The 16581-nt window shown below is 56.4% G+C and overlaps 1 protein-coding gene across 3 annotated transcripts in view; it reads left to right on the top strand.

Moving 5' to 3' along the window:
- The first annotated feature begins 5181 nt into the window (after positions 1-5181).
- Positions 5182-16581, top strand: part of NCKIPSD (NCK interacting protein with SH3 domain) — a 54100-nt gene continuing 42700 nt past the window's right edge. Inside the window, exon 1 of one of the 3 annotated variants that reach the window (XM_055804344.1) lies at positions 5182-5576. Coding sequence is in view for 1 of the 3 variants with exons in the window: in XM_055804343.1 (XP_055660318.1) it covers positions 6647-6817 (171 nt within the window). In the remaining 2 variants the exon portion in view is untranslated. Of the gene's footprint in view, positions 5577-6585; positions 6818-15269; positions 15902-16581 lie in introns of those variants that run through there. The other 2 variants (XM_055804343.1, XM_055804345.1) reach the window with 2 other exon arrangements.

Genomic DNA, 16581 nt, shown 5'->3' with positions numbered 1-16581 from the left:
AGCAGGGTGGGCTTGGGACCTGGGCTCAGACCAGTACGGTGTCAGCAGCCAGACCCGGAGCACTGGGGGGCACATATAATGATGAAACCCCAGGTGGAACGGGTGTTGCTGTAGGAAGGTAAGGGACAAACCTGTCCCCTGTCCCTTGCGGGCCTTGGCCGGCGCTGCTCAAATCCTTTTGCCAATATTGTCTGAGGATTAGTGGAGACCGTGCCAGCGCCGCAAGGCAGTGAGGGGGCTGGGAGCTTCCTGGGCCTGCAGCAGTGCGAGGTGGGGAGTGGGGGCAGAGATTATTTTTTTTTTTTTAATTACTATTATTGGTTGCTTTAAAAGATGAAAGAGCGAACTGTCAGGAGGAAAAATCTCCCTCACCTGCACTTTGCTCTAAGTCACGGGCGTCCTGGTCCAGACTGTGTCCTCGAGGGTTAAAGAGGGGGCGACCCAGGCAGCCAGTCTCTCTTGAATGACATCTTGCAAAGTTCAAGAGCAGGTTTGTTTTCCTTCCATGCTGTGCTGCACAAATCCCTCGGAGCAATTCCTTGTGTTTGTGGAAAGGCGATTGCGTAACTGCCAGCCTGGGACACTGGAGTGGGAGCGGAGCTCCTGCGGCCCCCGCCTGCCAGCAGCCCTGCCGCCCGCCCGTCACCCCTGCGCCTGGGCTGCTCGGGGACAGGAGTGGGACGAGCAGGTTACGGGTCTGGGGAGGGCACGTGCGGGTGCCCGGGGGCTGCCTGCCCGTCAGGGCATGGTGAAGGAGTAACGGGAGAGCAGCAGCCAGGCTGGGAAAGAGGCTGGAAGGCTTTTCCGTCCCTGCTTTTCCTCCAGGCGGCACCAGGCTGACCTTGGAGCAGCAGCTCTGGGGATGTCCCTTCTGGGCCAGGGCTGGCAGTGGAGGGTGATGAAGCAGCCAGTGTCTGCGTTGCTGTGGGAGAGAACCTCCAGCAGGCTCTGGGGTGCGTGTGCCATGGGAAGTTGGTGCTTCTGCCTCTGCAGAAAGCGCTTTCCCCTCCGGGGACAAATCCTGCCCTCACTGCGTGTGCTTTGAGCGCTGCTCCCCGCAGCTCTGGGCCTGCTGGGCAGTAAGCTTCCTGCTGGCGCTGGCGGTGCCCGCAGCGACGCTGGGAGGGGGCAGGGGCTGGCTCCCCACTCTGTCCCAGGGAGCGCTGAGCCCCGGCAGAGGCACCTCTGTGGGGCAGCCCTGCGGGCGGGAGGACGGGGAGCTGGGGCACCCCACGCCCTGGCAGGGACACCCCACTCTGCGGTTGCCGCAGCCTGTGCTGGGTGGAGGATGATGCTGAGCGCACGTCCCTGTTCCTCACGGCTCCCCTGTGTCTGGTCTCCTCCCTGGCTGTTTCCTGATGCTCGGAGGGGACCCACCTTTTCCTGCCAGCCGGGCCCAGTGAGGCCAGCGCCCGGGCGGCTGCAACGCGCTGGCCCTGGCCCCGTGCCGGGGGCTTCACTGGGGCTGGTGAGTGGCAGCACCTGGTCCAGCCTGGCTGGGCCCTGCCCCCCCCAAGGCACCCACATCCCTGCTTCCCCACCCCCTCCCCTGCATGATGCTGTGCCCTTGGGCTTGAGGGGAGCTCTCCTGATGTAAACAGGTCACTTCTAGCCCAAAACTGGGGTGGCTGTGGGGAATCGCCATGGGTCAGCTGGCCAGAGATGAAACACATTCCTGTGGTTGGTGCCGGCTGCGCCAGTGAATTGAGCTCCGCTTTGATGGTGAGGCACTGGGGACAGGGATGGGGGGCTGAGCGAGGTCCGTGGACCTGCCAGGGCATTTCAGTAGGTGGTCTCCTAAGCATTGGGCTGGGCAGGGCAGAAGCAAGAAGAGGCAAGGGACAGCCCATGCACCCCCAAAGAGGACACCTTCCTTCCTACACTGTCCTTGTCATCTGCTGCTGCCTCTTGAGTAGCTGCTGGACTTCTTCCCCCGAGCCGGGTCCCTGCCAGCAGGGAGGGACACACAAATGGCTTTTATGGAACAAGAGCAAAATATTTCCTTGTGGTCGGGCAGCAGCATCCCCACAGGGCAGCGGCCATATGTTGCTGTGACTCACGCCCAAGGGAGAGCAGCACGCTCACCCCATGGCCCCAGGGCTGTGAAGTGCTTGGGCCCCAGCAAGGCACAGGGCATGTTCCACGGCCCCAAGCCTTGCTGGGGACATGGTGGCTCCCGGTGCACAGGGGTGGAGGGACTCTGTGCCCTTGCGCCTCTATGGTGCCCACTGCCCCAGAGACAGCGGGTGCTGTGTGTGGCTCAGCAGCTGTGCCTGCACCATTTCTAGCGATGCTGAAGTCAAGTTTGTGTAACTGGACAGTAATAAAATGGGTTTTAAGTTATTGCTGTGGTGATGCCATGGCAGAACTGGGGGTGGGTGTCTGTCTGTCCTGCATTCTTGGTGCAGGGCACCGAGGGTCCCAGGCTGCCACTTGAGCAGCTGCAGTGGTGCCCAGCCTGGAGCCACCCAGGGCAGAGGGGACCAGGAATGGCTGTGTCCCTGGCTGGGAGCTGCCAGGGTGAAGCCACCTTCCCTGAACTGTATGGAAATGAGGGTCGGCTGAGGGGCTCCTGCAGCTGCCTCTTGCCTGGCCTTCGCTTGCAGCCTGTGACTCAGCACGGGCAGAGCAAACCCCAGTGGGGTGCTCGGAGCCAGTCCATGCCATGCCATAGCACCCCGCTCCTCTAGTGGGGATCCCCATCCTAGCACCCCTCACCTGCCTGCCAGGGCACCCACCCACCTGCCCAGGGCTCCCCCTCAGGCAAGGGGTGCAAGCAGGGACACGGTCCCTGTCCCCCAGCCCTGTGGGCAGCAGAGGGTGATGTTGGTAGGCAGCCTCATGCAATTCGGGCTGGCACCCACCTTGCCAGGATGCCAGCTCCAGATGAGGCCACAGGCTTTGTCCTCTTTCTTTCTTTCTTGCACCATACCAATGTCCCCACCAGTCAAGCTGTGACAGGCTGTGCTGGCCCTACAGTATCTTTTCAATCTCTCCTTGAGACAGAAGCAGGGGAGCTCCTCTAGCCCGCAGGGCCAGTATCTGCCACTGCACCCCAGGCAATCCCTCGCTTTGTAGCTCTTCCCCGGCCAACATGTGTGCAACCAGGAAAGGAAGCAAGAAGGGTGGTGTTGGACAACGTGGCATTGGCTTGGTTAGGGATGTAAACCCGAAAGTGCGTCTCCACCCTGGCAGGCCCTGCGATGGGAAGGATGGTGCAGGGAGCCCGCGGTGTGGTGCCGCACTGCCATGCACCCTGTGCTCCCACTACCAAGCACCTTAGCCCAGGTGTCCCCCTCTCTTCTCTCACCATGCTGATGCCTTCTGTCTGCACCCCCCAGGTTTATACTACAGGCAAGGTGCCTGGCTGCTGAGCTGGTGGCAGGAAAAGCAGTATTCCCCTGGCACTGCAGCCTGCAGAGCTGCCCCAGGGGGGAGAGCTGGGAAGGGGCCATGCCAGCAGGCAGTGTGCTGGGCGGCAAGGGGCTCATCGGGTCAGGATGTGAGCAGAGAGCTTAACAAAGAACATGGTGCTGCTTGTGCAGAGCCAAAGAGCTTGTTTTCCCGAAGCAGAGCTGCGGGGCAGGCTGGGCGATGTGCTCTTTGCCTTGCAACTTCCAGCACCTCAGTCCTTTCCCACAGCATTCCCCCAGTCCCCCCACCACCATCCCTCAACTCTCCCGACCTTCTGTCTTCTTCATTTCCAGGAAGCTCAGCTGTTGGCAGGAGCTGGCTGCTCCTTCCTCCCAGCCGCAGGAGGGGCCTGGGCCCCTGCCAGCCCCGCTGCTGGCTTCGTGCAGGACGGGTTGTGCCAGGAGTCCTGTGGACACCTCAGCCTGGTGGGCAGGTGGAGCAGAGCGGGTCCCAGAGCCACCCAACACCCCAACACCTTCAGCTCTTCTGTGCGTTGGACTCAGCCGGCAGAGCAGCTCCTGGCTGGTGTTTTTGGGCTCGGCACGGAGCACCGCGTCCCTGGCTCCTGCCTGGCAGAGCTGCCTCCTTCTGCGGCTGGCATCAGCGCTGGTTTTGGGGCTTCTCCCGTAAGGGACCAGATGTAGCTGAGGGGTGAGGTCTCCTGCAAGCAGTGCTGGTACATGCGCTGTGCAGGCTGGATGTGGGGCTGCGCTCCCCACCGCCAGCCACTCCGGCTTGCTCAGGGCTGTATACGTGGCATGGGGCACAGAGCTGCCCAAACCTGTCCCTGCCTCCCGTGTGCGAGCCCAGCTCCACGTCTCGCTGGGGAGCAGGGATGTGCACGTGTCCTGAGTGCCAGCCACTGTGGCGCAGCCACCCAGTCCTGCGCAGTGCCCAGCTGCCACATGCACTGGGGTCTGGGCTGGCCTGGCTGTGGGCGAGCAGGCAGAGCACAGCCCCATGCCTCATGCAGCTCGCCCTCCTGCTCTGCTGCAGCGGTGCCTCTGGTCCACAGCAGCCTTGGCAGCTCTCCCACCTGCAAACATCCTTCCCAAGAGGAGGTGGCCGGACCAGCTTCCAGCAGAGCTGCAGGAGCTGCTGGCAGTGTCCCTGGAGCAGGTGAGGGCACGTGGCACTGCGGAGGGGCTGGGGCTGCTCCCACCCTGCCAGTTGTGCCATGAGGCAGCAGGAGTGAGACTGGGCCCCTCCTGCCTGTAACGGGCTGGGCACTGTCCCCTCCCCAGGTGGTCCCACTCCACTCAGCACGGTGACAGGGTTGTTGCTGGCAGGGGGGGTGTCTCGACGCATCCTGTTGGAGGGGGGTTCCATCTACAGCCTTTTAATGAGGTTTTCCAGGAAGAAGGGCTGCCAAGGACATTGGGAAATTAGGGCATAGCCAAGAGACATCCCAGTGCCTCCCCATCCCGCTCACGGACACCCCCAGTCCCTGCAGGACATGCTGACGGTGTTGTTCCTGGAGCCACGGGCACAGGGTCCCCACAGCAACCCCTACCCAATATGACTTTTTGCCCAGATAGGGCTGGCGGGAGTACAATAGTATTTGTATACCTAAAAGTAGAACGATTGATCCCGCTGCTGTTTTGCAATATGTTGACAAGCAGGCAGTGCAGAATTATATAAGTCTACGTGGAGCTGGCAAGTTTGTGTTTCAATCATATGAGTGCTGTTGTGCAATGCTTCCCCTCTGCGGCCCCGGAGGAAAGCGGGTGCGTGGGGGGGCTGCCGGCGCTTCGGCAGAGGCTGCCATGCGTGTGCCGAGCCCCTCAAGCACTTACGGTGGTCCTGGTCCCCACGGCTCTGAAGGCAACGGATGCAAACATTATTATCTGAGGTCTCCAGTTCAGCTTTAAAAGTCACCCACAAATGACGCAGCGGGATCCTTGCTCCTTGCCCCTCCCTGTCCACGATAAAGCACCCAGCACTTGCAGTTTGGACCTGATTCCTCAGCAGCAGGAGTCTGTCCTGGGCTCCCAGCACCCTTGGAGACTCTTTGCCCCTGGTGCATCATACGTGGGTGCAGGAGGGTTTGCAGGAGCCCTTGCAGAGGAAATCCGGGCCCCTTCTCGGTCGCCAAGTGGCAGAGCCAGCACGCTGTGCCAGGCAGAGGGAGAGGCCAGGGTGCCACCACCGTTGTGTGGGAGGTAGGTGCCTGCATCCCCACCGCTGCCTCTGCCTGCTGGCACCGCCGGTGCTGAGCACTCCGTGGCATAAAGGGCCGTTATCCCGGCACAGAGAGGAGCTGGGCTGGCGCCGGGGAGCGGGGCTCCCCTGAGCAGGGCTAGGGCTGCAAGCAGACCCTGAGGCCGGGCAGATGTTGCAGCCGAAGCCGGGGCAGGCTGCGATGCCGGGGGCAGGCGGCGGGGAGAACGCAGCCCCATGGGATCCCGGTAATACCGAGCGATAACCCCACAAGCGAGAGGTTTGCCCCCCGCAGTGCTGCTCCCGGCTGCCCGCCCCTTGCCCGCTGCGAAGCTCACCGTGTGCCGGGAGCGGAGCCTGGCACGGAGGGGCCGCTGGCACACAGGGGCGTTGGGGACGTAACGGCGCTGGCTGGTGACATACGGGACGCGCAGGGGCGGGGGCTGCCCCGGGGCACCCGGCCGGGCTGGGACAGCTTGGGGGCGGGGGCACCGCTGTTCGGCCCGAGCGCGGCGGCCGGGTGGGCCAGCGCCGGGGGGCGCGGCGGGCAGGGGGCGGGAGCGCTGACCCCCGGGAGCCGGCAGGGAGCCGGGCGAGGCCGTGATGGGGAGGAACGGCGGGACGCGGACAGGCGGGCGCTGGGGAGTCGGCGGCGCTGAACGCACCCTGCCGGCGGTCTGTCCCCGCGGGCCCGTCCCGGGGATCTGTCCCCGGGGGTCCCTCCCCGCAGTCCGCCCGGCCCCGGGCCGCCCCGGCCCCCCGCAGGACCCCGCCGCGGCCGCCCCGGCGACGCTCCGCGGGCCGCTGGTGCCCCCTGCCGCGCGGCTCGCGCGCTCCCGGGAGGCGGCGGGGGGCGGGGCGCGGCGGGGCGGGGCCGGGCCGTCGGGACGGCGGAGGCGACGGGAGCGGCGCCGCCGCTCCGCCAGGGGGCGGTAGGGGGCGGTAGGGGGCGGGGGGGCGCGGCGCGGCGGGGACGACGTCCCGGGGCGGGGTCCCGGCGGGGGCGGGGCTGGGGCTGTGCCGGGCCGTGCCGGGCCGGGCCGCGGCGGTCGGAGGTGCCGGTGCCGCCGCCATGTACCGGGCCCTGTACAGTTTCCGCTCGGCCGAGCCCAACTCTCTGCCCTTCGCCGCCGGCGAGACCTTCCTGCTGCTGGAGCGCAGCAACCAGCACTGGTGGCTGGTCACCCGCGCCGGCTCCGGCGAGACGGGCTACGCGCCGGCCTCCTACCTCCAGCGGCTGCAGGTGGGCCGGGCCGGGCTGCGGGGCCCGCACCGAGCGGGCTGGCGAGGGGCGGCTGTGCCGGCCGCCGGGTGCGCCGCCGGGGCTGGGGGTCCGCGGGGGCTGGGGGTCCGCCGGGCCTGGGCAGTCAGACCACCCCCGGTGCCGCTCTGCGGGGCGTGATGAGGGGGACCCTCCCCCCGGGAGCCTGCGCGACTGCCGGTGACCCCGGAGTCTCCCCGCCAGCAGCCCCGGCTGGTGCCCGCAGGTGCTGTAGCCATCTCCCGCTGGCCGCGGGGGTTTCCGTTCGCCTGGCACCCCAGGACCGAGGGGGTGACCGTCCCCCCCGCACACCGTGACACCGCCAGCACGCCTGTACCGGCCCGGGCACAGCCGCTGCGGTGGCGGCAGTTACAGCCAACACGGGTAGCGACAGAGAGCCTGAGCCCAGGTGGTGCCAGGAAGCAATTCTGGGGCTGGCCCCCACCTAACGGGAGGCGGGGGGGGGGGTCCGGCCATGAGCTCGGGGGAGAGGGGCTGCTCCTGCCTTGTGCAGTGCAGGGGGCTGCTCAGTGGAGGCTTCTGAGGGACAGTGTGGCTTCTGAAATTAAAACAGGCCTTTCATATATGGCTAATTCGTGGGGGTCTTATATCCATTCGGGCCTTGGGGTAGCCGTGGGAACAGCATCCTGAGGACTCTTTGCATCAGTGGGTGTGTAAGTGTGTGCAAACGTGGTGAGTGTTACAAACGGCCCTTTTGGACTCTGGCTGGAGATGGTGCTGAACCCCGTTATCCCAGCGTGCTGCCGGTGCTCCTTCCCGTGCCGCCGAACCCCGGCTGAGCAGTAACGGCCGGTAAGGGAGCGCGGGTGTGTGCGGCTCCGTGCGCCTGGCAGCGCCTGGGCAGCGCCTGTGTGCCGGTGGCTCTGCCAGCTGCTGGGCTCTGAGCCGGCCTGCCCGCCGGGCTGGGGCTCTCCTGCCACCAGGATGGCCTGGCGGGAGGGGACATCTTGTGCATCGCTAAGCCCTTAAGCTGTTTACAGGAGCTGTTTAGTTGCAGACCAAAGACCTTATTAAATGACTAGATTTTAAAATGCCACGGTGGCGTCGCTCCAGGCTGCTGCTCATGGGGCTCCTCTCTGCAGTCCCCTGCTTCATTTGCTTGTGTGGCGTGACGTCTTCCCGCTGCTGTGGGTGCGGGAGCCTTCTCCCAGGCTGCTGGGAGACAGAGCAGCCTTCCTGCATCCCTCCACCTTGCTTGCTTGTACCAGTTTTGAGACCTTACAGGAAAAGCATTTCTTCACTGACTTTACATGCATTCCTCCGGTTATCTTTTGCTGCAGCCTGCCAGGCTGACTTTTGACAGTCTGTTAGTAAGGCACTAATATTAAAGCAGCATCGCTGGTGACTTTGTGAGCCCTCTCCTCTAGTTCAGCTGTAACTTTCCTAAATGCCCCTAGACCTCTTCACAGGAAACAGAAGAGCCTTCCCATCCGCTCATCTTTTTTTGGCCATTAGATTTCCGGCACCTGTACTTGCCTAATGATGCATGAGGCAGCAGGATCTAATTTGCTGCTCTGCGGTTGTGGTAATGCTGTGTCTGTGCCTGACTTTCTACTGTTGCGTCCTGCCAGCTCCAAAGAGCTGATCTGAAGTCAAAACCTGCCTTTATTCAAGGGAGGAGGCATCTGCTCACTGAAAGCTTGTTTAAGACTGTTTGCTGAATGTCCAGGATGAGTGCAAACAATGTGTCACCCAGTTTTGGTTTAATAAGGACACCGAGACTAATTAGTGATGGCAGTTTGGGAGGCAATTAATGCTGCCCCAATCACAACAGAGGGAAACCACAGCTAATGATTAGTGTTAGCGTGCTTAGCACGGAGAGAGAGTGGCCAACAGGAGTCACCATTGTAAAAGTAAGCCTTGGGCTTTGTTAGCAGTGCAGTCAGGTTCCAGGTGAGCAATAGGCTGCACAACAGTCGCAGCCAACAGCAGCAAATCTCCCAAAAGCCGCTTGCAGCAGCACTCTGAGAGGATGCTCACAGGAGAGGCTCGGACTGCTGTTGCTACTGCCATCCGCTATTAGGAGCTTCAGCTTTATTCTGAGCTCCTCTTGATTTTCAGGTTTTTTGCTCAGCTTTCATAGATATGGAAAATTCATGCCTTGGCTTTTCTAGAGGAAGAAATAATTCCCATTTATTATTTAAAGCTTATTCTTGGATGATGGCTTTTTATTGCAGATGTGGCAGAATTTTGTACTGAAATCCTTGTGGCTCAGTGTTGCTACTAAAAGAGGGTTAGTTTGGGGGAGCACGGAGGGGGAACAACCACACAAACACATAATGCCTCTAAGAAACAAGTTAGGGCCAAGCCAGGGCACCGGAACGTGAAGCTGATGTGAAGTTAATTTGGGTCAATTAGAAACGCCTAACTTAAGCCGATTTTGCTCCTCTGTAGTTCCCTTTGAGCTCTGTTGTGGGTTATTAAGAGTGGTTTCAAGTCAGGTGCCATTCTGGGGATAGATGCTGAAGCCATGCAGCGGCGACAAGGAAGGATGGGGCTGCGTGCTGCTGAACGGGGGTAGCTTGTGCACCGCAGGCAGTGACCTGCTCGCTGAAACGCCAGCCTCGCACACGCTGGAACCCTGGCTTGGCACACCCGCGGTGGAGGTCTCGGGCGGCAGTGCCGGTAGGCATGGTGGTAGCAAGCAGAGCCGTAACAAACTTGAGGGCTGACAGGTGCTGCTGCTGAGACAAGTGAGAACATGTACCCAGCGCTGCACCGGCCGGTAACAGCACGGCGTGTAGGATAACTGCCTCCAGCTATTGACAGAGCAAGAGGCAAATGCTAATATCTAATGCGAGGCAAATAGTGCTGCAGCGCAGCGAAGCTGTCGGCATGAGCTCCATGGCTTCTGATTGAATGGAAAGGTGCCCATCAGCATGAGGTTGGTCTTTTGTCTCCGGCTGCGTGCTGATGCTTAAGTGATGTATGAGTGGCAGAAATATGTGAAGGTTAAATTGGAGCTAAGGGTGTCCTCTGGAGCCAGCCAGTCACGGAAGGCAGGCCTTTCAAAGCTCTGTGTGGAGCTGTGAAAGATTGAATTCAGAAAGCTGCCTTAGGAGCAGGAGGTTCACTCGGTGTCAGGAAGGGACAAACGCTGAGTCCAGCAAATAATATGGGTCCTTCCTCTGGGTGAGATAGCCTGTATGTTGCTGTCATTAGGATGGGACATGTAATTCTGTAATTGTGTCTGGAGTGATTCCACCTTTGGGTGAAGGTTTGGGGCTGTGCTGCGGCACCACAAGGAGCACGAAGCAAGTGACTATCCTGGAAGATGCCAAACTACAGGTGATGCTTGGCCTGCCAGAAAAGCTTATCTGCTCTGGTCCCAGTGGTTCAGGGATCAGGGCAGGGGCTGAGGTGGTGGTTTGCTTCTGGCTTTGGGACCCGTGTAAGGGAGCAGCAGTCTGCTTGACTGGTCTTGCCTTGTTTCTTGTTTGCGCTGACCCAGGCTGTATTCCCCATCGATGGAATTGTTAATATTACATGCCGAGGAGGGGAATGGCAGCCATAAAATGCTGTATTGGTAGGGGTGTGAAAGTAAGTGCTAAGTTGCAGGGAGATGTTTCCTGGTGAAGTGGGAATGGTTTTGCATGCTGGCTGCTGCAAATCAGCTGCTCGGCTGTATTAAGCTGTTAGGATTTAGCTTTGAAATTACTATTAGTAGCCTTTTCAAAATGACTTGAAATGTATTTGAAATAACTGAAAAAAAATGTTTGCAACATGGGTTTGGGTTCTCTGCTCTGCTGAGGCCTTTGGTAGGTCAGACTTTCACCTTGTACCTCTGGAGGAGCAGGAAGGAGGCTGTCTGTGTGGGAAGGTGTGTGTGCTGATGGCTGGGAAGCTTTGCACCGTCTGGTGAGAAAACGGACCCAGGTGAGAGTGTAACAAGCATTTTAAGGATGCCTTGGATTGCTGTTTGCTGTGGTTTTTTCTACAAGAATAAGCAGGCATGTGATAAAACTCAGGGATTGCTTTGTGCAGCCTAGCAACAACTTAAAATTCTCCTTCAGCATCACCAAGTGCAGACTACAGGTAATCCTGGCCAGGCAGGCGCAGAAACGGTGTTTCACCTCCCGAGCTGCAACGAGAGTTTTCCGAAGGAGTGGAATTTGAGTGCTCTGTGTTTGCAGGAAACCCCTTTGTGCTGTAGCATTGACACGGGCTCAGGACTGGAAGTGCTTGGTGCAAGCAAGGTAGCGCAGGAGCTGCCTGTCCATGCAGACCAGGGCTCAAAGCACAGGTCTGGCAGCTTGCACCGTTCCTGGAGCCTGGTCCAGCATCCTACGCGTGGCCCCGTGGTCCAGCCTTTCCCTGTGCCGCCGCTGCTCTTGTCGTCCCTGCTCTCAATTCGTTCAGTTCACCGGCTTGCTGGAAAACTTTGTTTCTAACCTGGCTGCTTTTCTGCCAGGATAGCAAATGCGTTATTTCTGTGATGGAGCAGCCTGTGCTGAGGCTGCTGCCAGTGTGGGACCGCTGGGCAAGCAGCGACCTGTGGTAGCTCAGGTACTGTCAGACCTTTCCATGCTAGTGTGGAGATGACGATGATGATGTGGAGCACAAAATCGGTTGCATGGTGTCGGTCAAATGATCAGGTGTTCTGATAGCAAATCTCCAGTCACTGGAAAATGAGCTTTGGCAATTGTGCTTTGCTGTAAGAGTTTCTCCCTCCATCTACATAAAATCCAGCTTTAAGCAGGGTGCTCCTGACCCCTGGCAGAGTTCCTCCTGTTGCTCCAGAGCAGAAGGTGGTATTGTGCAGGCTGTTGTACAGACCATCTCCTGCAGATTTGACGGAGCTTTCAGTGGGCATCAGAGCTTAATCGCAATACTTGCAACAGATCCTGAATAAGTGCTTAGGCTAAAAATAAAGTTTTATTTTGGAGAATAAACAGCTGGTAGTGTTTTGCAGCTGAGGCTGCATTTCTCAACACATGCAAGAAAATGAAATAATGAAGCATTTTTCTCTGGGATGTTGCAGTAACAGAGATGCTATCATGTCAGAGCTGCTAATGCTTTGAGGTGAAGTTTTATTGTTGAAGCTAAATTACAGAGTCAGGGGAATTATAACCATTTCTAATTACTGTAGCTGAAGACTTGAAATTTTAGCCAGAAGTTCTGCAGTCTTTCACAGATCAGAATGATTAAAGTAGAAATACGCTAACGATCTTTAGCCTCTATTTTTGCTTGGCTGTGAAGAAATGTTCTTCTCACTTCTACTCTGATTAAAAATAATTAGGCTTTTTGATATCACATAAAATTTGCCTTTGTGATCTGGATGTCCATGTATGGGCAATATTGGCAGCCTGGGCTTATTGCTCCTGCAGCCGCCTAATGGCTGAGCATGGCTGGAGTGACACCGGTGGACATGTGGATGGTCCTGGTGGGTGTGCTTTGGGCTGGAAACGTTAAGCCTGTTTCAGGGTTGAACAACGTGAAGGCTGTCTTGGTCAAAAGTGAGCAAGCAGTAGAGAGACGTCTTGAGAGCCCATGTCCGCTTTTGAGCGATGTGTCTGTGGCTCTGCCTTGGAGAAAGAGCAAGGTGAGGGGCCAGACTGGAAAGAAGAAACGTGCCATTTTCTTCTAGGACTTTGGAGAGGCACTTGCCTGGAGCTGATAGACACAGTCTGGTTTCCAGCTTCTCTGTGGGGTTGCAGTGTCTGCCAAGTCATTTGCACCCCTGCTTTCTAGTGCTGGCCTTGCCGTGAGCATTTTGCTGTATTGCACAAACAATTACCTGCTGTTTTTTAATCTTGCAATTTTACTGATCAAATTTGTGACTTTTTTGGGGCTGCCTGCTGTACGTTTTTTGAATGCTTTCCACCAGGAGAAGATGGCTAGACTTCCTTCCCTGGTTTACATCTGGAAGGTGATCAACTTCTCATTGCAAAGGGAAGAACTGCCAGTTTTGAACTAGAAGCATCTGTTCAAAAAGGCTGGCAAGGTGCTGATGCTGGAGGACAGCAAATGCAGACAGACACCCTTCCTCTTGCCCCATTTGCAGGAAAAAGGCTTTAGTAATAACTGCATTGTGTATTTATTGAGCAAGATGCTTCTGTGATTAACATATGGGCATCTGGATTCTGTTCAAATCTGCCACCAGCTCGCTATGGGACTTCATGTAACTGGCTTTCTTTGCTAGACCTTGTTCCCCTGCCCATAAGTGAGGATACGGGCAAGAGGCCCCACAGGGGGGTTGTGGCTCAGCAGAATTTCTCATTAATGGTGAAATTTAATTGATGCGAACTTAAGCTTATAAACACCAGTTGGCCCACGGGAAAGTAAGTGTTGATGGCTGTCCCGCAGCATCGGTGTGTATCTCTAAAATAACGGTGCTAATCAAGTCAAGCTGGTGGCTGTGCAACACAACAGGTCTGCTGGAAGGTGTCTCAGCTTCAGCCATCACTGCATTCCCATCCTCAGAAGATCAGTCTTGTGCTGTCCTCGCCTTGAGCAGGGAGGGCATCAACAGCTCAGCCTCAGCTGCACTGTCGGAGCTGAAGGGGGTCGGCAGATGTGTTTGAACATCTCTGTGCTTGCCAAGCAGCACCTGCTCTGTGTTTGCGCACCTCTGCTCATGATCCCGCTCTCGTGGTTCCTTCCAGGATTTCCAGCATCCCATCAGGTGAACTCTTAGTAGGAAAAAAAATAAACAACCCCAAACAAACAGAGGAGAGGCTTGTATTGAAACCAGTAAACCAGAAAGTTCATGGAAGTTAATTATTTTTTTTTTATTTCTTTTTTTGGTGATTGTTGCTCTGTGTGAAGTACAGAGGGAGCAAGACACTGAAGAGCAGGGAGGAATTTGTGTTGCTTGTCCCTGGAGAAAAATGTGCTGGTGTTACTAGTGGTGGGAAAATAATGTGAAGAGTCCTCCTCTGTGCAAGAGAAGGGTAACCTCCTGTACACTAGGGAAGGCTTTGACAAAAGTGTTTTTGAAAAAAAAAAAGGCAACACACACCTATATCATGGTTTTGACAAAAGCCTTTTTGAAAAAACCAAGCAACTATATCGTGGTCACTGGCTGACCTAAGAAGATCCTTTGCGAGATCTGGGGCATATTAATGCCTGTGGGGAAGGTCAAACCCCATGGTGTAAACCTGGTATTTACATCTGTCAGTGGCTGAAACATGGAAAACAGCTGAACCCGTCTGTTGAAGTCATTAGGAGAGCTCCGGTTCTGGAACAGAAGCAGCCTCCTCTTTTTCTTCCCTTACTTATGTACGTCTGAGCTATACATAAACAAACAGAATTTTTAAGAGCATCCAAGCCTCACTCCCTCATGAACGATTTAAACTTTGTCCTTCCCGGGCAGGGTATGTGTTCAGCATATGAGCTGTCAGTCTGGGCACTGGAAAAAGAATGAATTCCAGAATGGGTTTGTAAGGAGGGAAGTGCAAGCAGCCTTAGCGTGCAACTGTAGCATTAGATAGTCTGCAAGAAAATTAGACTTCACAGATACTGACATCCTACATAGCCAATGCTATAACCAAAATTTTACAAGCCACAGGTTCTAATAGAGCTCTGTGCGCAGAGATTTTTACATGAAAATGCATGTGCATTGCATTTCTTCCAGAGAGAAAACCTTAAATGGAGGCTTTCTTCTCTGCCACGGCAGTAACGGTTGGCTCAATTTCTTTCACTAAAGAGGTGCATTTGTATGTGGCCTTGCGAGGGCTGGGAGCATTTGCTGTTGGACCAGGAGATCAGCCCCAGTTCACAGGCTCTTGCAGACCTGCTCTTTTTCCCACACCTGATCCCTTTCTCACAGTGTGCACCCGGTGCCGTGCCGAGGACGGGGTAGGGCTGCCTGTGCCAGACAGCGTTTGGTGATAGCAAACGTGGTGGGGGCTGCTGTGGTGCCACTGGGGGGAAGTGCTGGTCCCGCTGGGCTGGTGACATGCTGCCACCCAGCCTGGCTGGTGCCACCTTTGCTGAGGTGCTGCGTGCAGACTGCTGTGCTAGTGGGTGCTGACTTCTGATGGGGAAGGAGATCCTGTTTCCAGGGCCTGTCTCGCGAGTGGAGATGACAAAGCTGTGTCACGAGACCCAGGAAAAATGATTGAGCTCGATGCTGGGGCTGTTCCTGAGTGCTTCTGCTAATGGGCTGCAAGAAGCAGTTTGGTTCCTGTGCTGAGGCAGGTAGAAATGGATGGTGGCACTATTGGAGGACCCCGGGTTGTGGTTTTCCTGTGAGTTGGCATCTGGAGCTGCAGCATGCTTGTTGTATTTAGAGGAAAAATTCTCATTTGAAAAATGAGTCTGTTGAGTTCTACTGGGAATTCTTTCTGTGGACCCTGACCGCCCTCACTGCCTTTGGTCTTGAGTTGCAGCAGGAATTGTGGTGTGACCCGGTCCTGCTTCTGGAGGAGCATCACTTTGCTTCCCCAGCCAGTGGCTCATGAGTAAACTTTTGACCTTTACACGAGGGGCTTGTCAAGCCTAATTTGTCTTTTTTTTTATCGTGTGGCAAAATATTTGATTTTTTAAAAAAAGGATTTTGAAGCTTTCATGTGAAAAGTGGAACAGAGGACACTACTCATGACTGCGTCTGTTTCTGTCTGCTCCCCTTCACCCTGCATTGCTTTCTTGCCACGGGGATGCTGAGCCCTCTTCTGGTCAAAGCTCCGTTGATGCTAACAGGGAGAGAGTGTTGTCCCAAAGTCAAGACCCACCACCCTGCAGCCGGAGAGGAGGGTTACCTTCGTTTTAGCCCTTCTGTGTTCACACCCTGCAAGGCAGAGCCGTTTGCTTGGCTTGCAAGGGAACAAAGCATTAATACTTGTCTCGTTTTAGCATAAAGCTTAAGCGAGAAGGGGAAGTAAAATTTTGGCAGCGTGGGCTTTTTGGAATGGGGTGGGAAGTTCATGGGTTTGTTTTTCCTGGTTATTTGTTTGCCTGTTGAAGTTGTTAAGAAGCAGTAGTTGTCACTTCCTTCCTCCCTGGAAGCTGCATACTTCCTGATCACTGAGTTGTGGAGTCCGTGTCCTCCCTCCTGTCCATCTGGTACAGCTAAAGGGATGGTGTCACCCAGCTGCGAGTGTGGTGAGCCCGTTCCTCTGACTTGGACTGCCTTTTGTGCTAGCGAGATGTGCTTTTGGATGGGTGTCTGTGCTGTCACGCTGATGGGGTCCCATCTACACTGCTTTGGTCCCTCTTCCCTGCGCTGGCTGGGGTGGTGTGCGTGAAAGCGGGCTGTGAGATGTTGATTTTTGTGCCTGTGATCTGGAAATGCCACCGTAGGCTGATATTTTAGTTTGTTCAGCTGCTCAAGAGATTTAATTTTTTAAAAAAAATAAAAAATCAAGCTGTCATACTAAGCATGGTAGATAATTCCAGGCTGTGGGTCATTCCTTGCTAAATCACTGGCTCCAAATTCAGATTAGATCTCTTCTAATTAATAGCTATTATTTCTTGGATTTTTTTCTGGTACAAGTGGAGACAGTGCCTTGTAGTATGGAAACCCGAGGGCAGGCCCCGGCTCCAAACCTGCTATTATATTGAATAAAAACAAAGGGATAACAGAGAAGATGAGGCAATAGCTGCAAAAATAGACCCTCGCCCACAAGGAGGAGGGTATCACCTAGAAGCTGGGATGATGCCTTGATGAAAAGGTCTTGAATGCCTTGTCCATGAGGTTTGTGCCAGGGGCGGTACCTCCACAACTGCTGATGTGGTTGGGGTGTCATCTCCCACTGTTCCTGCTCCAGCTCCACTGCCCTCAA

Source organism: Falco peregrinus, chromosome 5, assembly GCF_023634155.1.
Source record: "Falco peregrinus isolate bFalPer1 chromosome 5, bFalPer1.pri, whole genome shotgun sequence".
NCBI lineage: Eukaryota > Metazoa > Chordata > Aves > Falconiformes > Falconidae > Falco > Falco peregrinus.
Note: the sequence above shows the minus strand (reverse complement) of the source record. Positions and strands in the feature narration are given on the sequence as shown.